The 18,873-nt window shown below is 35.1% G+C and overlaps 2 protein-coding genes across 13 annotated transcripts in view; both read right to left on the bottom strand.

Moving 5' to 3' along the window:
• LOC107216859 (ankyrin repeat domain-containing protein 12) overlaps positions 1-11,589 on the bottom strand; it is a 47,662-nt gene extending 36,073 nt beyond the window's left edge. The window contains exons 1-2 of one of the 2 annotated variants that reach the window (XM_046735288.1): positions 11,152-11,589; positions 9,970-10,155 (exon numbers count right to left, since the gene is read on the bottom strand). In XM_046735288.1, coding sequence (XP_046591244.1) covers positions 9,970-10,155; positions 11,152-11,269 — 304 coding nt within the window. In that variant the 5' untranslated portion in view covers positions 11,270-11,589. Of the gene's footprint in view, positions 1-8,289; positions 8,315-9,969; positions 10,156-11,151 lie in introns of those variants that run through there. The other variant, XM_046735289.1, reaches the window with a different exon arrangement.
• A 351-nt stretch (positions 11,590-11,940) lies between these two features.
• LOC107226321 overlaps positions 11,941-18,873 on the bottom strand; it is a 138,632-nt gene continuing 131,699 nt past the window's right edge. For 9 of the 11 annotated variants that reach the window (XM_046733337.1, XM_046733339.1, XM_046733333.1 and 6 more), the window contains 3 exons: positions 18,430-18,552; positions 17,880-18,236; positions 11,941-17,648 (listed from right to left, as the gene is read on the bottom strand). In XM_046733337.1, coding sequence (XP_046589293.1) covers positions 17,602-17,648; positions 17,880-18,236; positions 18,430-18,552 — 527 coding nt within the window. In that variant the 3' untranslated portion in view covers positions 11,941-17,601. The remainder of the gene's footprint in view (positions 17,649-17,879; positions 18,237-18,429; positions 18,553-18,873) is intronic. The other 2 variants (XM_046733335.1, XM_046733336.1) reach the window with 2 other exon arrangements.

The following is an 18,873-nucleotide window of genomic DNA, read 5'->3' on the forward strand; positions in this document are numbered from 1 at the left end:
TTCCCAATCAATTTTTTTCTAATAATAATAATTTACATTATATCGCAATAATTACTCTCGAGTATTGAGAACCTGTTAGTATTGTACTGTCAGAAATAACATAAAACAGCAAAGAAATATGTTGAAAAGTTTTCTAAATATACAAAAAATTGACGTCAAATAGGTGGTAAGAATACTTACCGCTATGGTTCAAAGGGTTAACCATTGCACTATCATATAACAACGAATGGGATCGATTTCTTTCTTTTTTCATACACGAAAGTGAAGCAAGCTTTGATCTTAGCAACAACATTTTTGCTATCCTCACTCACAATCGGTGGTATCGACATTAACACTTGAAGTCACATATTATACCTACGTAAATATGTCAATCCATAGTATAAGTCGAAGAGAAAATTTGAAAATACGGGTAATGCTAGACATGTCCCACTTTTCATGGATTTTGTCGAACGAATCTTACAAAGATGATTTAAAATTCCCCCCAACAGAACGCACGGGCCGGGATTTTGGTGGTTTTTTCAGATAATGAAAATCCGGAGGGAAACCCTCACATATCGTGACGGAGAGAATGCTTGGATAGAAAAGTAAGAATAGTAAAAAAAATATCACATTAACCAAGGATGGCGAAACAAGTGCTTTGATGATTCCAAATGCGAATTCTTCTTCTGGTCAAGGTTTTGTTGAATCAAATGACATTCGTTTAAATTAAAGAAGCACCGTTTTTATCATATTTGATCACCATATTTGGCAACGTTAACAAATCCTTTGTTTGTATGTATAATCTTTGTGAAAAAGTGGCAATGACGTTGAAGATGATTCAAATTGATGCTGTTCAACTTTGAAACCACGTTCAACGAAGTATGAATCGGCCTTACCGTTGAATCAAAAGTTAGGAAGAGAGAAAGAAAATTCTTTAAAAATCTCCAACAATATTATTTGCGTCAATGATGATAGACCGCGTATGAAACAATATACCATATTTACGCAAATCTGTTTCCATTGAACCTGGAATTAATTATTTGTCAAATATTTCTGAGGCGATCAGTACAAATAATCTACGGTGAATAAAATAACCCCGAAACATTAGAAAGCGATAAGAAAAACCCAGAGTTCAATCATTTTGAACGCTTTAACTGCAATAACTTTTCTCAAATTGTTGACATTTTAGCTCGCATCGTTCAAAATTGACTGTGATTAATTTTTATCACATGAAACGTATGTTATTAGGATCGTGATCATCGTCATTAAGGCATATAACATTGCTGGAGATTTTTCAAACGGGATTTCTCCAACATGCTGAACTTAGTAACGACGTTACTACGACGATTCATGTTGAAAGAAAACTATTTGTGTGTCGCGACTTTAGAATTATTTGAAATTCAGCAAAACGTAATAAAGTAAGATACACTCATATCTTTAAATCTAAGTTTCTTTCAAGGCATCGGAAGCTTGAAAATAGTGAATTTCTTTCCAATGTTTGTTACATCAATCTCGTTTTTCTCGCCTCGCAAATTTTGTGTCCGACGGTCCGGCCAATCCATCCTTAATTCTTTTTGCTTAACCAACGCGGTGACACGGCCCTGTCCTCGAGTATTGATTTCCGTAGAAGCCCGTCTGCCAGACCCCTAAAACCCTGCGCGCCCCCCTTTACCACGAGATATATCCCAATCCCACCTATTGACGGAGCGAACCTTCAGGGTAAATTTGGAAACATGAATCGGCCGTTCACCTCAACTTCTCACCATGTCGATGGTAGTCCTTCGGTAAAATCTTAAAGCCAAATCAATCTCTGCTTCTTTTATTTTACCGTATTGCCTCGAAGTATTTCAACGTCTCAATTTTGCATTGCCACGTATAAAAAGAGAGGTTGGAATTCGGGTGACGATTTTTTCCATGTTACAGCTTTGCTTAGGTATTATTAATCGAAGTGGAAGAACAGATGATTTCTGTTGTATTCGTTGCAAAAACCACGACCTGATACGAATTTTGGATTCAGTGGCACCGAATATCGTTTTGACATAAGTGCCGTTGATACTCTTCACTTAGACGAGATCACCGTATGTGTTTTCAATTTCGCATACAAGATAAACTCTAGAAAGCATATGCTAGAATTAGCCGACCCGTTTCTTATGCACCTTTCCTATTCTATCTCCTAATGCTCTGTTTACTACATTCCCATAACAAGCTGAACATATTACGCAAGTGGTACATTTTTTTCGATACGTCACGCCGAGAATTTAAGAATTTGTTAACAAAACACACACAATCTTCCTACACGTAGTTACTTTCCTATCCCATTCTACTACTTTATCCCGTAATCGTTTGTTATGCTGCAACGTGTTCTATTTCTAACAAAATTGTGTACATCATCTTTCATTTAAGAATTATTGATGTATACTGCGCGTGACTGCTGATGGAAAAACGACTGTTTCATTCGCAATCAGAAAATTTGTAGCTTGGTTTTTGAACAAACAGTTTTTCATGTTCAGAATTACCGAGTCTTCCAAACGTATCGAGTAAAAAGTTAACGGAGATTTATTATTTCAATTACACGAAAGAAGTTTATCAATAAATTATAAGTGTAAGGACTGGTGGACAGACATTTGGTTGCAATTATCGCAAAATTTTTACCGTATTCCATTGTCTTTTTTAAATATTTAATTCGCAAGATGACATTTGAGTGACATCAGCGAGTTAAATAATTTCGTTACAAGTATTTTCGTAATTTAATCAAATGAAATTTCAATTACGCGGTTCGCCATTTTGAATTTGTAATTTCGAGCGTCGTGGATACTTGAAATTATGCAATGAGCGTTAAAAAAAAAAACCTTTGGGGACAGAAGAATGCAAAAACTTGAATTAGAGGAAGAGACTACGAAGATTGACTTCGAGATGATTCGCGGAATGTCATTGAGTGTCTTGTTTTCTAACCTTCGTTATAAAGCGTGTGTGTTTGAAAATTTCGAATCGCTCTAATACGCTTCGTCAAAAGTGCGTGGTCAGAGGAAAGAAAATAAGGTACGACAGGAAGGGATAATACACGGAGAGGAGAAAAGGGCTCGTGAAAAAGAGAACGCTGCCAGTTCCGTTTGGTTTTCTTGTTTTTTCTCACCGCTGAATGCCCCCATGACGAATTTGCACTCTGCACTCTGACCCTACAAGTGGACATCCCCAAGGATCAAAGAAGAACACCAATGGCTGTACGACTTTAGACGAATAAAACCGGACGAGTTCGATCTTTGCAGCAGCTGTGCTGCCGGTTTCATTTCGAAATTCATTCATCAGCAAGGCTTACAGTTACGGTTACTGTCATAAGGGGAATTCTGCATATTAAAATATCTACTCTCGAAGCGCCGAGTGCTTCAAGTTTATAGAAAAAAATTTCGAGAGCCCCAACTCAAAGGGTAGTCTTTCATGTTCTTAGGTTCAATTGTAATGATCGTTTTTGAATTTGTTATATAATATGGATTCTGTAGGGATTGGATATATGCGTTTATAGATTCTTTGTATTGTTTTACCCAAATTTCGTGTCACGATTTTTTCCACTTTCATCGGATTTAAACTCAAGGATTAAACGAAGCTCGATGTAAATAATTTTTTAATAAAATAAACCGTCATCAAAATGAATAATTGATTGTCAAGATACGAATTCCCAAAATTCATCCACTTTTTCAGTCGCCTGCTCGTGTGTATAATATACCCACTTAATTTCCAATAAAAATTAGTCAAATATTGAATAAAGGATTGGTCGACGGTTAATCGACAACGAATTATTTATTTCGATGACGGTTTATTTTATTAAAAAATTATTTAGATCGAGCTTCATTTACATATGTCTGTTTATCAGCATCCATTGATAGAAAGTATTTTTATTGAAAATACCGTCAACTGTTTCGCATGGATATCTCAAGACCAGTTCAAACGATTCAATTCAAATTTAGAGACTGTATTCTTGAATAGTTTATCGTCTTCGTTACGATCCCGCTTCTGTTTAATCACCATACTGTTTTTCTGTTTTTTTTTTTTTTTTTCATTCACTCGACTAAAAAAACTCATAATTAATGGACAAAAAATAGAATTTCAACTTCAAACGGCCGCAATTTTATTGAAAAAAAAAGATCGATGGTAGGTCGACACTTATTTATTTACAGGTATGAAAGTGGGGTCGACTCGGGCCTATTATGTAGGTAGAATTTACAATATGGAGAGAGGTGGATGATGGTTTTAGGTGCGACGAACTTATTCACACGCTCGTCGATCGATCCGGTTCACCTATTTCAAAGGTTATGTAAAACCCCCGAACTCTTGGGCGCCGTCAGGAACTCTGGCGTCTGGTATACCGGACAAAAGCAGACTGATGGTGAAGCGATTTGGTGGCAAAGGTCACTCCACTGAAATCATTATCGTACCTATATCGCCGCCCGGCGACGATCAAACCCAAACGTCTAATACGCGTCTAGATGATACTAAGTACCCCAGATCTAGTGCAGTCAAGTCAGTCTTACAATTAAAGTCAACATTGTTCTATTCCTTCGACTCACAGCTAGATGGATGTGCCGAACGCCGCACTCTCGACTTTATCTACAAACAAAATTTGTGTAACTGGCGTCTAAAATTTGAAAAAAAAAAAACAGAAATCTGGGATTTCGCGTGATATATTTTTTTTTCCATGGGTTTTCTTTTTTTTGGGAGAAGGAAAAAATTTAAGCAAGAGTTGTGCTTCTCACCGTCCCCTATAAAAAATTGTTAATTAAAAATCACGATGTCTTTATTAGTTTGCTTACACGTCTTTCCAAGACGCGTTAACATTTCCATTCGTTATTTTGTTTTATTTTTATTTTTTCGTCTGCATTGAAATTAATAGCTACAAACAAGTAGAAAATTTCTATAATAATGACAACATGAATAAAATTGAGTTTCGTCGATTAAAAAATTTGGTAACATAAATCTAATATTTCCGAATACATATAATGGTAATTCGTCCCTACTTGACGGGCTGTAATATACGAAGTTTCGTTTTCATCTTTGTTTTCGGTAACGCTCCGGGCCGTTACTTATTACATATCAAAAGCCTAGTAATGACAAAATATTTAATAAACTTTTGGAATCAAATTTTTTGTTCAACATTGCACCTAAACCGATTAGAGTAACCCGTGTCAAAACTTCATCGATCCATTCATCGTGTCAACCTGTTAACTTTTTTGTAATATTGTATACTGTACTTTGTTGCGTAATAACTTTTACGACTTCTCACTTTGATAAATTTTTTTCTTAGCCTGATTTTTAAAGAAACCATCAGAAACATATTTGCCACGAAACAGACAACTTTTTTCCAAGTCGAAATCACGATCGGTAAACGAAAGCGTTTGTGAAAGAGAACCTGACAATATGCTGCTTCTATTAATACATGCCTGAATATTAAATACACTTATGTAAGATTTATAACACGATTTGTATAAATCAAATTATTTGCTTTTCAGCTGTTCGTACTTGTAACCCATTTCTCTTGTGACTCGTTTCGTTTTATCTTTGGATTGCTTTACCGATGAATCTCTGCGTTGCTTTGTGATAGAGATTTTCATTCAACGATTCCTCGCCAATGATACAAATGAAACAGCTGCATATCTACTTCTAACGACGATTAGTGTTTTTTCTTGAAATTATTACGCTCTTCGGAAAGACGATTAGTGATCTGTAGAAACTATTTCTGAATGTCCCTTACTTCGGCCGTGATATCTATTTGTTTGCAAGTTAACATTTTATTTCGCTTAAAGCGATACCTTGAAAAATTTTCTTAAAATACAATTTGTTAGTCGGGGCCAAGAAAAACATCTCTTATTTTTCTGTGACCATGTGACAGCAAGGGGCCAGTTAGTACTGCCGCCTAAAAAATTAACTTTCATAGCATTTCGTCCCTAAAATAGGTACGATATTTCTTTTTTTTTTTAGCAGACGCCAAATTCACACTGTTTTTAATAAACAAATTGAGGGTGTGCTCGTCGTAGTCACATGTATCTAAAAAAAAACAAAAAAACTATTCGTTCAACCTGTGGGTCGAAAAAATAATGCTCATATCTAATTTGACTGGATTAATGTATACACGGGGTATTCCATCAGGAGCTCTCAATCAAGGCTGGAAAATAATTTGTTATACCTATTTCAGATTTTTGCACACGAAAGTACTGGTGTGAAAGTACAGTGAGAATAATTTCATTTGTCGTAGTTACTAGAAAATTTTAATTCAATCCGATTATAGTTGTAATATTTATACATTTTTCGGTTATTGCAATACTAAATTTGATCGCTCAGTTTACGTCTTAAAATTAAATCTACGTCAGAAATTGTTGAAAAAATTTTAGCGCAGGTCTGAAACACTATATTCCGACCTTGATCAAAACTTCGCAGAATACCCCATACACGATTTTACTGTCGGCAAGCTGCCGCGGATGGGTGTCCAAAACAAGATCCGCGAAGAATCACGCAGATTTATTAGCACACGCGAAACTTTACGAGGCCGAGCACATATTATAATACATTAATGTATAGCCGACTTTCTTCCCTCCATCAAATATTTGATTATCCGTCTAGCTTACAACATTTATAAATTCATCCTATCTTGAACTTGATGTCTTTTTTTGTATCCCATTTTGTATGCTTTTGGATTCTGTCGGTGATCGATAACTGCGACTGTTACAACGAACTTTGTATTCGTGTTCGATGAGGAAAATAACTTGTGGAATCGTAATTCTTTGAAATTTGATTAAGAAAAAAAAAAGTATAATTTTATGTGGATAAAAATAACTGATAAATCTGTGGCGGTAAATGTTGAACGCTTTGATCTATATTAAAAATCAGTGATCATTTATACATATGTAGTACGATGGTGCGAACGAACAAATTTTTGTACGTTCAATCAAAATTTTTACCGTAGGGATATCAGTAGTCGTTGGAAAAGAAACAAGTATGAGATACTCAAGTCCTAAAACTTTTCGAGTTATCTCCAGTAAAAAAAATTATTAGGTTATACGGTTGACAATACAACGTACATACACAAATCCGGACACGCATATAGGTATCTAGACAATAACGATCAAAAATGATTCGCAATTTTTCAACAAGTGGAGATGTAGTATTAACTCGGAATGTTTTTTATCAGGGTGTTAGAGTTAACCTCTTTTTTTCTCATCGTTGGCGGGAAGTTACGGATAAATCGGTCAGATGACTGTATCAAAAATTGCGAAGAGAATAAATTTATAAAACTGTTCGGGAACATCATTTTTGTAACAATTGTAGTGGGAAGTTTGACCCCGAGCACCGAAGCGGCCGATTCTCCAACAACTCCCAAAAACTTAGGAAATGTCGTAAAACTTTGAGGTGATGATCATTACCTAACAATTTTCAACATTACCTAAGGGTTTTTGAAGTGTAGGAGAATCGAGCGCTTCACGCGTACTTTTCGGTGCGGGAAGTTGAACTTCCCATGCAGGTGTTACAAAGTAGTACATTGTGTATCGAGGGTGGAAAACAGGCGATTTTGATGAGTGTGAAGTTAGCTTTACAAGCGAATCGAGGTACGTCCTTTACACGAGTCAAATCCCATTCCGCCCGTGGTCCATGTGATACTTTTTGTACGATCCTTTTGAAACACGTAATTTCATGCGTCTCAAGCAGGCGCAAAGTAGCGCGTTTCACGGCAATTCGGAAGCGGGCGGAAAAGGACTTTCCACCCGCTAGAGGATCACGTACTTCGCGCGCATGAATCGTAACTTACTATTACGTTAATGAAAGTGAACGTAGATGGAATAACATCTTTACTGTGTGATAAAACCTGATGGTGACTAAATTCGAATAACACAAACCATGATATTAAAAGTTGAAATTTGGTTTTGTAATAAGAACGTTAAAAATACTTGAACTTTTGTATTTTTGATTCGATTCTAATGTTTTTTCGACTCACCTTGTTCATCATAGAGATCTCCAGAGATCGCTCAAAAAAATTTTTACAAATAATTATTTCCAAAGTGTTTAAAAATTGATTTGTGTGAGTACGATACAAGATATGTTCCACAAAAAATTGCATGAGCACGTTGTATTTATACTTTTATATAAAAAAATTTTAAATGCTTTTCAGATAATTTGTGGGGATCTGGTCAGTGAACAAATGAGTGGAAAAACATTAGTTGAATCATATCGTTATTTAACTATAGTTTAATTATTTTGAACGTTCTAACTAGAAAACTTTTTCTCAAATTACACTGTTGTGTAAAAAAAATTAATATTTTTATTTACCTCTTATCATTATGTGGAATTATAATAGATTTGATGCTCTTGTATCGAAATATAGTAGTAAAAAATATGTATCACGTATACTTTTTATGTAATATTTTCTTAATGAAATGCTATTTTTGCTCACAAGTTATAATCAAAAACTAATGATAGCAACAGTATTTATTTAAAAAAACCTATAAAATTAAACAGTTTAAAAATTAAAATCGTTAGAAAATTTATCTACTAATATCTATCCAGCATGACACAGAAGCAACCAATAGACAACTTTTTAACGTACTGCGCGACATGAAATCACAACGAGAACTGCGCAGCGCATGCATAGGTGTGAAAACAACGTCAGGCGATATTTTTCTAGTGGCTATGTATGCACAGATGCTATTTGAATAGATTAAAATAGAGTAAATGCGAAAACAAAACACGACAAATTATCAGTTTTGAGGAATAAAATAAAAAATCGTATCATGTAGTATATACGTGATAGCAAAAAATGAAAAGCAGATATACATAGATTCGGCAAATTAAAACCTTCATATCTATAATATTTCTTTTTACAGACTTGTGTTATTGATACCTTGTATGGCTTCTATAAACCGAATTGACTCAGATTCATTTTTATCACGTAGGAGGTATGATGTGTTTACGGTACAGACATGAAAACGTAGCTAAACGAAAACTAGGAATTAAAATAATTTCGAGAGTTGATATTCGTGAACAGGATTGAGATTACGGTATTACAATAATTTCGTAAGTAAAAGATGCGCTCACGTCGTGCTGCAGTGGCCACGCCAACCGAGGAACGCTCGGCTGTGCACACAGCTGATTGTGTCAGCATCTTTTATTCACGAAATTATTTTAATTCCTAATATTCGTTTCGGGACCTCAATATTGCACGAAAACAGTCTAACGATGGTTCATTTTAGTCCTTATTCTATCCGGAATGGCGGAAGGTATCTCAACTATTCACTTTTTTGCCCCTGATATGAGTAACTTTTTCTGAATTTCGGTATGAAAGAGCGATGCACCGTCGAAATTTGAACCCTTTCCGTCCATTTGTTTATTTAACATATTAAGAAAAAAGGTGAGTTTGCTCGGTCGGTAAGGGTAGAACTGTGGCATGACCTTAAGCCGTAACTTTGAAACGCAATTCGAAGTGCGCATTAAAACCAACGAATAAAGACCCAGGGGCGCATGCGCGCAGTGCTCTTATCACCACATGTGATTATTATTATGGCGACATGTGATTCGGCGTTCGCCTAACTGACAGATCGCCGTAACCTCAATGTCCTCGTGTCGTATTTGTCGACTTTCTCGTGCCTTCGACGTGAAAAATATTACATGGGGTAAAGCACCCGTAAACTGTTTTTCGCTCGATTAATGATTTTAGTACTAGCTTTTGGCTCGCCTTTAGTTGGTATCGAAAACATTATATTTTTCCTAAAAAACATACTTTACGGGGATGCTACACAAAGTACAATTCCTTCTTTCTCATTGTCACTGGCGCAAATAATATCGCTGGAGATTCGACAAACGGTTTAACCGACTTTTCTAGCTTGAGATTCGGACGCGATCCGCCTGATTCATTCTCAAAAAGTTATACTGTTTGCTGGTTGGCTAGACGAGCAGGATTTTGCAGGGGCAGGAGCAGAAAAGTTAGCGTGTGAAGAACATAAGTTGCCTTACCAGCAAAATCCTTAGCGTTGGGATCTGCACCTCTTGCAAGAAGGCGTCGTACCTGGGCCTCGTCCCCTCGAATTGCAGCGACGTGCAACGGAGTTTCACCACGTTCGTTTCTACATCGACTTCTTGAGGCTCGGTGCTGCTCACTTGAAGTACTTTGGACGCTTACACTGCTGGGACTGATGCCTCCTGAATCAGACAAAACATAAAGAACAGGGAGCTGTATCACATACAATTGTTTTTATACTTTGTGTTTTGAACAAATGATTATAAAATAGTAACGGAATAGTGCCAATAACATCCGAAATTTGTTTAATGTCATTATTCATTTTTAATTGAATCAGAAATTTCAATCCAAAAAAATTACACAGAAAATTTGTTGTCAATATCATCTTGAAAATTTGTGATTTCATAACTTTGAAGGATAAGATTTTTCTCAATTCAAAGCGCTAATTAAAAAAATATTTCTAAAAACTATAATCCGATATGTTCATATCTAACCGAAGATAAGTTTTCAAGTTTTTATTGAGTTAAATATCGTCTTTCACTGTTTACAGTTTCACACAGTTTTCGCAGAGCTCATGAGAGAATTTATCACACATGATTTGTAAAGAACTCAATGAGGAACAACATGAGCTATAATTCGTCAGAATAGGACGAAGGGTACATGTTCTGGCATTGAAAAGGTGATTCAAACGTGTAATTCAGCTGATATTGTCATCAATGTAATTTTGTTAGACGAAATTTGAGGGTGTCAAACTTTTATAAGTCTGAAAAGATATAGTTTTGTATTAAATATTAAACTAGAGTAACCTCACTCAGGGTATTTGAATGCAGCAAAGAAAATGAAAGGAAAGATTTAAGAATTAAGAAATCGCAATTCTTTGTGCAGAAATCACACCAATCAGACGCGAATTTTTCATACATTATTTTAAACCGAACGGGCGTTTTAATCGGGAGTTGGAGAACTCTTGCCAAAAAAGGTGAGTACGCCCTCTAGTCATATTACGATTGAACATCTGTCTGTCAGAGTTTCCGGGAGTTGGCAAAACTGCGGCAATATCGGAGGCAGAGGAATAATTTAAAATTTCTGTAGGTATGTCGGTTTGATATTCGACGGTCTGTTGACACGGGTCGAATGACGAGTTGTCCCGTTTTGCCCAGCGGGGTTTATGCATTTCTTACCCGATTCCTTGTCCTGCGAGGTCATTTGCAGAAGGAGGGCGAGCTGCTGACGCTCTGACATGGGCGCTGGGTGACCGCGGAACCCACCGTTACCGCCCCTGGGCCTACCCGCGGGCATTCCGTCCTCATAACTTAAAAAACAATGCTTAAAAATCACGAGAACAACCACTTGTCACACCGTGAACACCTCGGCTAAACGCGGGCTTTGGAACAGAAGTAAACATAACCTAGAAACGGGGAGCAACTTCACGCCACTTTTACTTTGCCAGCGGGCGCCAATACGCCAGATATTCACTGCTTCGTATACTCTGATCGGCCGTTCTCTGTCTCACGATCACTTGACACAAGTTCCATTCAGATTATATGGTTTTACTGCCATCTAATTCGATTTCACGACGTAGCATGTGCCTTCAAAACGATAATATTTATAACGACAGACGAATGCGTAATATGACGCAATTAGGTTAACCCTCAGGTTGGCATCACTGTACTATTATTGTCGCTCGCGGGAAATTTTTAAACTCTATTCAGCACGCTTGCATTGACAATCTCTTGTACGCGTATCTGCTATTCATCAATTAAACTAGTTAAAAAACGATTTTGTACAGTAAGCACCGTATTGTGTCCTCAATAATGATAGAAGAAATAAAATCAAACCCTTCTAGCGTGTGCCAGCGATCAGATACGGTAAGTCAAAGGTTTTACAATGATTTCAGTAACATGAAAAATTATTTCCAGTCCATCGTAAAAATTATAATTAAACTCTTTGGTCAACTTTTCATCTATACATTGAAAGATAAAAGTATTTATATTTAACAGGTTTCTACAGCACACTTCCTTATTTTAAATAACGAGTGAAGTAATTTTTCATTCAAAAGATTGAGTACAACAAATATATTTGAAATTTTTTTGGGTCGAGTGTAGTTCTGTAAATAGCATGAGTTGATATAATGGGAAGTAAAGGAACTTTATTGGAAATGACTTCCGAGGTTATAAGCAATAAGCTTGTAATATTTTCACAAACTGTTTTAATAAAGAAAACGGGTTCACACTTCTTTCGCGGTTTATATCTAATATTAATATTTATAATATATGTATAATATATATTTATGTACGTGTATACGGTGATTTATGAACAGCGACACACATAATGTATAAAATAAATAAAACGTAACTAAGTAGAAATAATATACGCCGATTTAATGCCAATACGCTGCTACGATTGTTTGAACTATAGGTAATCGTACGGTGTGTATGTATGTACGACAAAGAAGTGCCTGTACAATACATACGTAGGCCGTTTCAGCCAGTATAACTTTATACTCTCGTCCATGTCATGATTTATAATTGCATAACGCAGTGATACTTAGTAATTACGAAAACACATTGTTCAATTATGACCGATTCAACTGCTACCTACAATCAATATTATATAAAATACACAGTAATTATTTTAATTCAAACAGACCGAATACATATACGTTGTTTTAATTGACATTTCCAATACTGCGGATTGTGCGCAATTATTTTTTATCATACTTTTTTTCTGGTTGTTTTTAGTATCTGTCAAAATTGAAGATCAGAAGCGAAAAAGACTTTCTCAAAGATTTCGCTGGTAAACCGAAAAACATCACACAAGCTATTATGTAAACATTATGATTTAATGACCATCAATCATTTCATCACAAATTATCCACAATATTTTATTTCAACAGCTGTTACTTTCAAGCTACATGAAGTCACACGTACCTGATTATGTTTAAAAATGTTACACTAATAATCACAAGAATAGTCATGATGGTGATGATGATGATAATGATAATAATAATAATAACAACAATAACAACAATAATAACATGATACACACATGGTAAAACGTTTTTTTAATATTATCTTATTATTATTTTATCATCTTTTAGTTGTTTGGATAGAAAATGGTATATTACAAGTACACAGTACCAATAGATTAGCATAGAGTTCCGGTTACTCGAGAGTTTTAAATAAGTTCGATTTTAATCGAAACGCTACACCTGCCTTAGAAGTTAATTATAGCAGATTACTGTTGAATAAGAGTCTTAAATTGTTCATATAGCGTTTACTTATAGAATAAAGAATTCGTATCTGTTATTACAGCACACTTATCAATAATCATTCACTGGTTCGTCCCGCCTTTTTTGGTCTGTTTGTGTATTATTTCGCAAACTTTCCGACAGCAAATGATTGACTAATTTTTTTCCCCCCTTCATTTTACTTCTTTTATAAATCGCTGTACGAATTCGAAAGACTAGGAGCCTTAGTCTAGGTAACACGTTAACGGTAAATATCAGAGTACATATCTACACATACTTCCTTGTTTTACGGTGAAACCATACATACAACTGTAAATGGAGTTTAATCGTGAACGTGCTTTCCACCCAAGGCACGGAAGTATTACTACCAAGGTGAAAACAAGATGTGGCATGAATTTATTTGGTAGTCGCCAAAGGAAAGTAATGAAGAGGGCACTAAGGCAATAATGTCAAACTCAGACAAGTCGTATCTTTGACCATGCGTGGAGGGTACGTATGTTTAATAACCAATTCTACGATTGTTACGATATTCATATCAGATGCTACCTATTGAGTTGAAAGATTAACTCAGTATTTGAGTATGTCTTAAAACAATAGCAGGATAATTGATTATCAACATCAAATTAGAGGGCTCAAGTTTTGGTGATAGTTTATGAAGATTGACTATCTTCTTGAGAAATGTACGTTCATAAATATACTACGTCGACAGACACACGCTCACAACTCACACACACAATGTTATCATATTTTTTAAATTCATGTTTTCATTCTTGCTTATCAGATAATTATTTTTTTTCTTTACTTTCTGGCTGTTTGAATAGAGTTTACTATAAATTTCCACGTCGATAATAATAAAGATAATAATAATGAAGGCGGAATAGTATAAAAATCAATATTGTACCGTAAACAAAACAACACAGACGCATAAACGCCGAATTTATTTTATCGAATCTTGTGCAGAGAAGCAAAGATTGGAGTAACATGGTATAATGCTCTCAACCGGTTTTAATCATTACCTTACGAAACAGCGGCTTGTCGACTGTTGGCTAGCTGGTTTGAAAAATGTAACGGATCAAGCTTTTTGCTTTGCTATATTTTCATAATATTGCGTGTATAGATTTTTGTATTAGATAATTATTCGCAAATTGAATATTCATTATCTTTATAGCGAAGTTGAAATAGAAATGATTAAATACGAGTGGACCAATCAGGTGAGAGATTGAAGAAAAAGTATTCTCCGTGCTCTTCGAAGCTTGCATGTCATTGGCTACCTCTAGCTAACGTGCAATATATGAATCTAGTCGTTGTTACAATAATTGATAAAACTCAATTGCCTTTCTTTCATGGAACAAATAATAAAAGAGATTGCTCATCAATTACATTGGCTATTAGAATCATTATTTAAAGTTTACAATTTTTGAAATTAATAAGTAAAATTTCTGTGTATGCGCACTAACTTATGAATTAAAAACAACTCAGTCGTTGTCAGGTTAAATTATTGTAAGCAGCCTAGCCTATAGACTAATTTAAATTTTTTATCAAATTAATTCTAACTATGAAGGCATTATTAGGCGAGCTGTCATAGATACCTAGATTCACTAAAGCAATAGCATCGTATGTGTCGGGTAAATTGTTCCTTGATATCATTTGGTTCCTATAGCACTCGATAAAAAATGCCTTAAATAGTTCAATGACTGGCTCAGGTTCTCAACACTTACAACTTGATCACTGTTAACTAACGTAATCAAAAATAATAACGATCCATCCGAAATAATGTGTTTAGTTATCTATAATCCGAGGTTAAAATTATATATTCAACAGTTAAAATAATTTATTAGACCTATTAACGCTTTCGCGATATTTAATGTAAGATTAATGTTGTAATATCTCCATAACATCTAACCCCTCGCATGGAATGTCTGTTAATTTCTAAAACATCGAGTTCGAAATTTTTGATAGAAAGTATCGTTTAGGGCTGAGCATATTTTAATTTATGAAGAGTTTATAGTTCAAAGAAATTTTTTATAGGAAATAATTTAATCGGCCTCCTGAATGAGACACGCATTTCAGCCATCCGTTAACAATCACTCATATTTTTCACGTATGACGTGTGAATTACTTTCAATCATCTCATTTTGTGAACACAACGTATGTAATGTATATAATTCAAGTAGTAAAATATATAATATACCTATTTTATATGTAAACATACGTATACAGAGAGGATCTTTTGAAACTTGTACGTTTGCACATGCTGTGCTCAACGAGGGGCTATCCAATCCCGAGTATACTCGCCTTTTCCTACAGTGAAACTTCCCGATGGGGGACATCTTCGGGACTAAGAATATTGTCCGTTATTGAGGAGTCTCCGTTATTCAGAACAATATTAACGTGTAAATTGTGCTTCTAGAGATTTTTAGACTGTCCGTTGTAAAAAGAAATCCGTTGTTGGTAGGTGATTGTTAAGAGAAGTTTCACTGTGCCTCATGGTAGTTAAGAAGCGAGTATACTTGAGAGTGAATAGCTCCTCGTTTCTCAATTTGCAGCGGTTAATTGAAGACGTGCAATCACTTCGAATAATTCGAAAAGTCTATTTCGAAAGATTCCCATGGTACGAGTGAAATATTAGTATTTTATTGCTTCGCATCTAAGAACGGAAAGCTAAGTGGAAACAAAGAATATTCAATCCTCAATGAACGAAATACAATTTATACAAACGTTTGAAGAGAATAATTATATCTACATCAAGTACAAAGCTGTCGAATATTACTGTTTTTACAATCACAAAACTCAAACGTTATATGAAATTACACATCAGTCACGCATTTAATAATCTTCATATTGCGAGATGTGATAAGTGTACATTGGCATTATATTATTTAAATAAAAAGAATGGCACTCATTCAGTCGACCACATTATATTTTCCAATAAGTATTAGATTAATTTCTTTTGTAGATTTTGCCGTCCAGAAATCGAATTCCTAGTCATGAGCAAATGTCAATTCAAATTATTTGTTTTGAACAATGTTCTTTTTTTGTTATTAATTTCTAGCTCTACAGCCACAGTTTTGTTTCTACCAGTCTTTTCTCCTTCTCCATACCTAGGCAATTTAATTACTAACAATCGTCATTATGAACCCTGTTTTCATTTCTTTTTATTTTAGGTTTGGTTTTTCTCAACCAATTTTCACTCAATAGCTTGAACCGTAAGCTGAATCGATCTTTGTTTCAAACTTTTATATTATGGCACAAAAAAATTTGGCATAATTTGATTCATCATTCATATCATTCCAGATTAACAAACGGAAGACTTAATTAAAAGGGTTTCGTTCTATGATACTTTCTTCAATTGTTTTGTTTATTCAGCTCAAGCACATTGCTTTTGAATCACGAGCGTAGACTATCCTGGCCTATCTGTAACGAATTTCACTATCTTCATTCACATACGAACATAAGTTACTGATATTATATTAATTGGTACCACCTTGTCGATAACATTTCACATCATGTTTTAATGAATCAAACAACATAATAATTTGTACTTAAATTGAGTTATTCTTTTTGACAGAATAGAAGAAAGGACATAGTCGTATGAAATATGTTCTTCCTCCTATGTACGTTTTAACCTATGTCTTTCATACATCATAATTTGTAAACATATTTTAAGTTACATTATTTTTATGTATTTATGACATGATTATCATGACATGTGACTAATTCGCATCAATAAAATTAGACGCTAGTATGCCGACAGCTTATTTTCTTTCTATACATTAATCATTGAATGCTATTCGTATAAACAAGATAACAGTGAGCATGTGAAGACAGTATAACTTCTGTGACAAACATTACCCACATAAACAATACGCACAACAAGCGTAATTAATTGCGGAGGTTGTTATTATCTGAATTCATAAATGATTCCATTCAGTCAGTCAAAGTAAATGGAAAATTTCACAGTTCAATTATGATCTGTTTGTCAGACGAAACTATATGTCATGGGCTCGAGACTCTTACCTATTGACTAACCATAGTATTATATAATGTTACGTGTGTATGAATCAATTGCAAGACTTCGATAGACCTTTTTGTTTCTTTTTTCATCATCAATTAGTGACTGGTAATGTCGTTACGTACCGAATAAATGAGTAGAGATGCGAGTAGAGAAGCTACCACACTATCGTAGTATCGACAGTATCCAATATTTCGAATAATTGGTCATGTCGAGACACGTAACATTTTTTTCAAATACTGATCAACCTGATCATCCATCGCTACTGCTGCTTGAACTGGGCGTCAGTTGTTTTAGTTTATGGCCGACTGATGTTGCCTTTATATTGGGCATTACTGTTGAAGATGGTTCAGGGATATCTGTTCTTTGCTAAAGTCTCCACAGGCTGGATTTTCTCGGCATAGGTACAGATCCTGCTAGACGAATCACATAAATAGATAGTATCATTACAGCAGCACAATTATATAGATGAATTTTTCTAATTCTTTCTATCAATTCCATTTTAACGAAATCTATACATTTTTGTCGCATTATTACTATGGTTTGCATTTTTACACATGTTTTATTGTCATTTAATAGAGGGTGCTAAAAAATATTGGAACTATCGATTCCTTTCTTAATTACTAATTACACTTTTTCTTACTAACCAGCATGTGATATGGCTACCATATCGATAGGTAAGGAGCCTCTCCTTTTTGTTGCAGGTTCTGGAATCGACTCTTTCCTGCCAATATCTCTTTTCCATCGAATCCAGGCAGCACTTTCAGCCACATCCATACCGCCAGCAAACATTTCAGGTCCGCCACTGCTTCTTCGACGTAGAACCTTCTTTCGATTTCTTGATTTGCCATTCACACTGTTTCTGTTGTACATCTCACGTCGGAGTTCCGATATGTCGGCAGGTACAGAGCCACGTCTCAGTGACGGCATCCCACTGATAGGAAGCGGTGCTTCGATTACATGGGTCGAAGCGTTGTTATTGTTGGGACAGTCTGCTTCTTCACCTAGATTCATTTCAAGAGAATTGTGTTATTTCTTTTACATGTGAAGTAATATTTAAGATCGTTTTAATCAGGGAAAATAACAACTCTGAGATGTCATGATAAGGATAAATGTGTTTGCACTCGAACGTGGATTTCTGTTTTCCATGTGATTAAACACTTTTAGATGTATGTCAGGAATGGTTAATGGTCTTACACATTGGAAAGAAAACATTGTCCAAAAGGCCATCCAATACAGAGTCTTGCGGTAAACTAGCTCTTCGAGGGGAGGATTCATTTTCTTCTTGCGCACCCAACGCTGATCTGTTGGATCCTCCATCTAAGGTCAAGCAAAGGCAATTTTGTTAGAATGTTAGCTGGTATTAATTGCGGTTGATGAGAAATGTGATATTTAGAGTTTGGTACGCAATATAAAGTCTTGTTAACATGTGAGCACTGAATTGTGGGGATGCTTACTATGTTTTTTATTATCACATGGTGCAATACGAATCTTGTATTGTGTCAGCTCATATCTAGTCCGTATTTTTAGATATGACATTGAAATATATGCTTATGTGATGCAAGACTAGAAAATCACTGTTAAATTCATCGTATATGCATTACAATATTTATATTTATACAGCATACGATTTGATACATT

Source organism: Neodiprion lecontei, chromosome 3 (assembly GCF_021901455.1).
Source record: "Neodiprion lecontei isolate iyNeoLeco1 chromosome 3, iyNeoLeco1.1, whole genome shotgun sequence".
NCBI classification, from domain to species: Eukaryota; Metazoa; Arthropoda; class Insecta; order Hymenoptera; family Diprionidae; genus Neodiprion; species Neodiprion lecontei.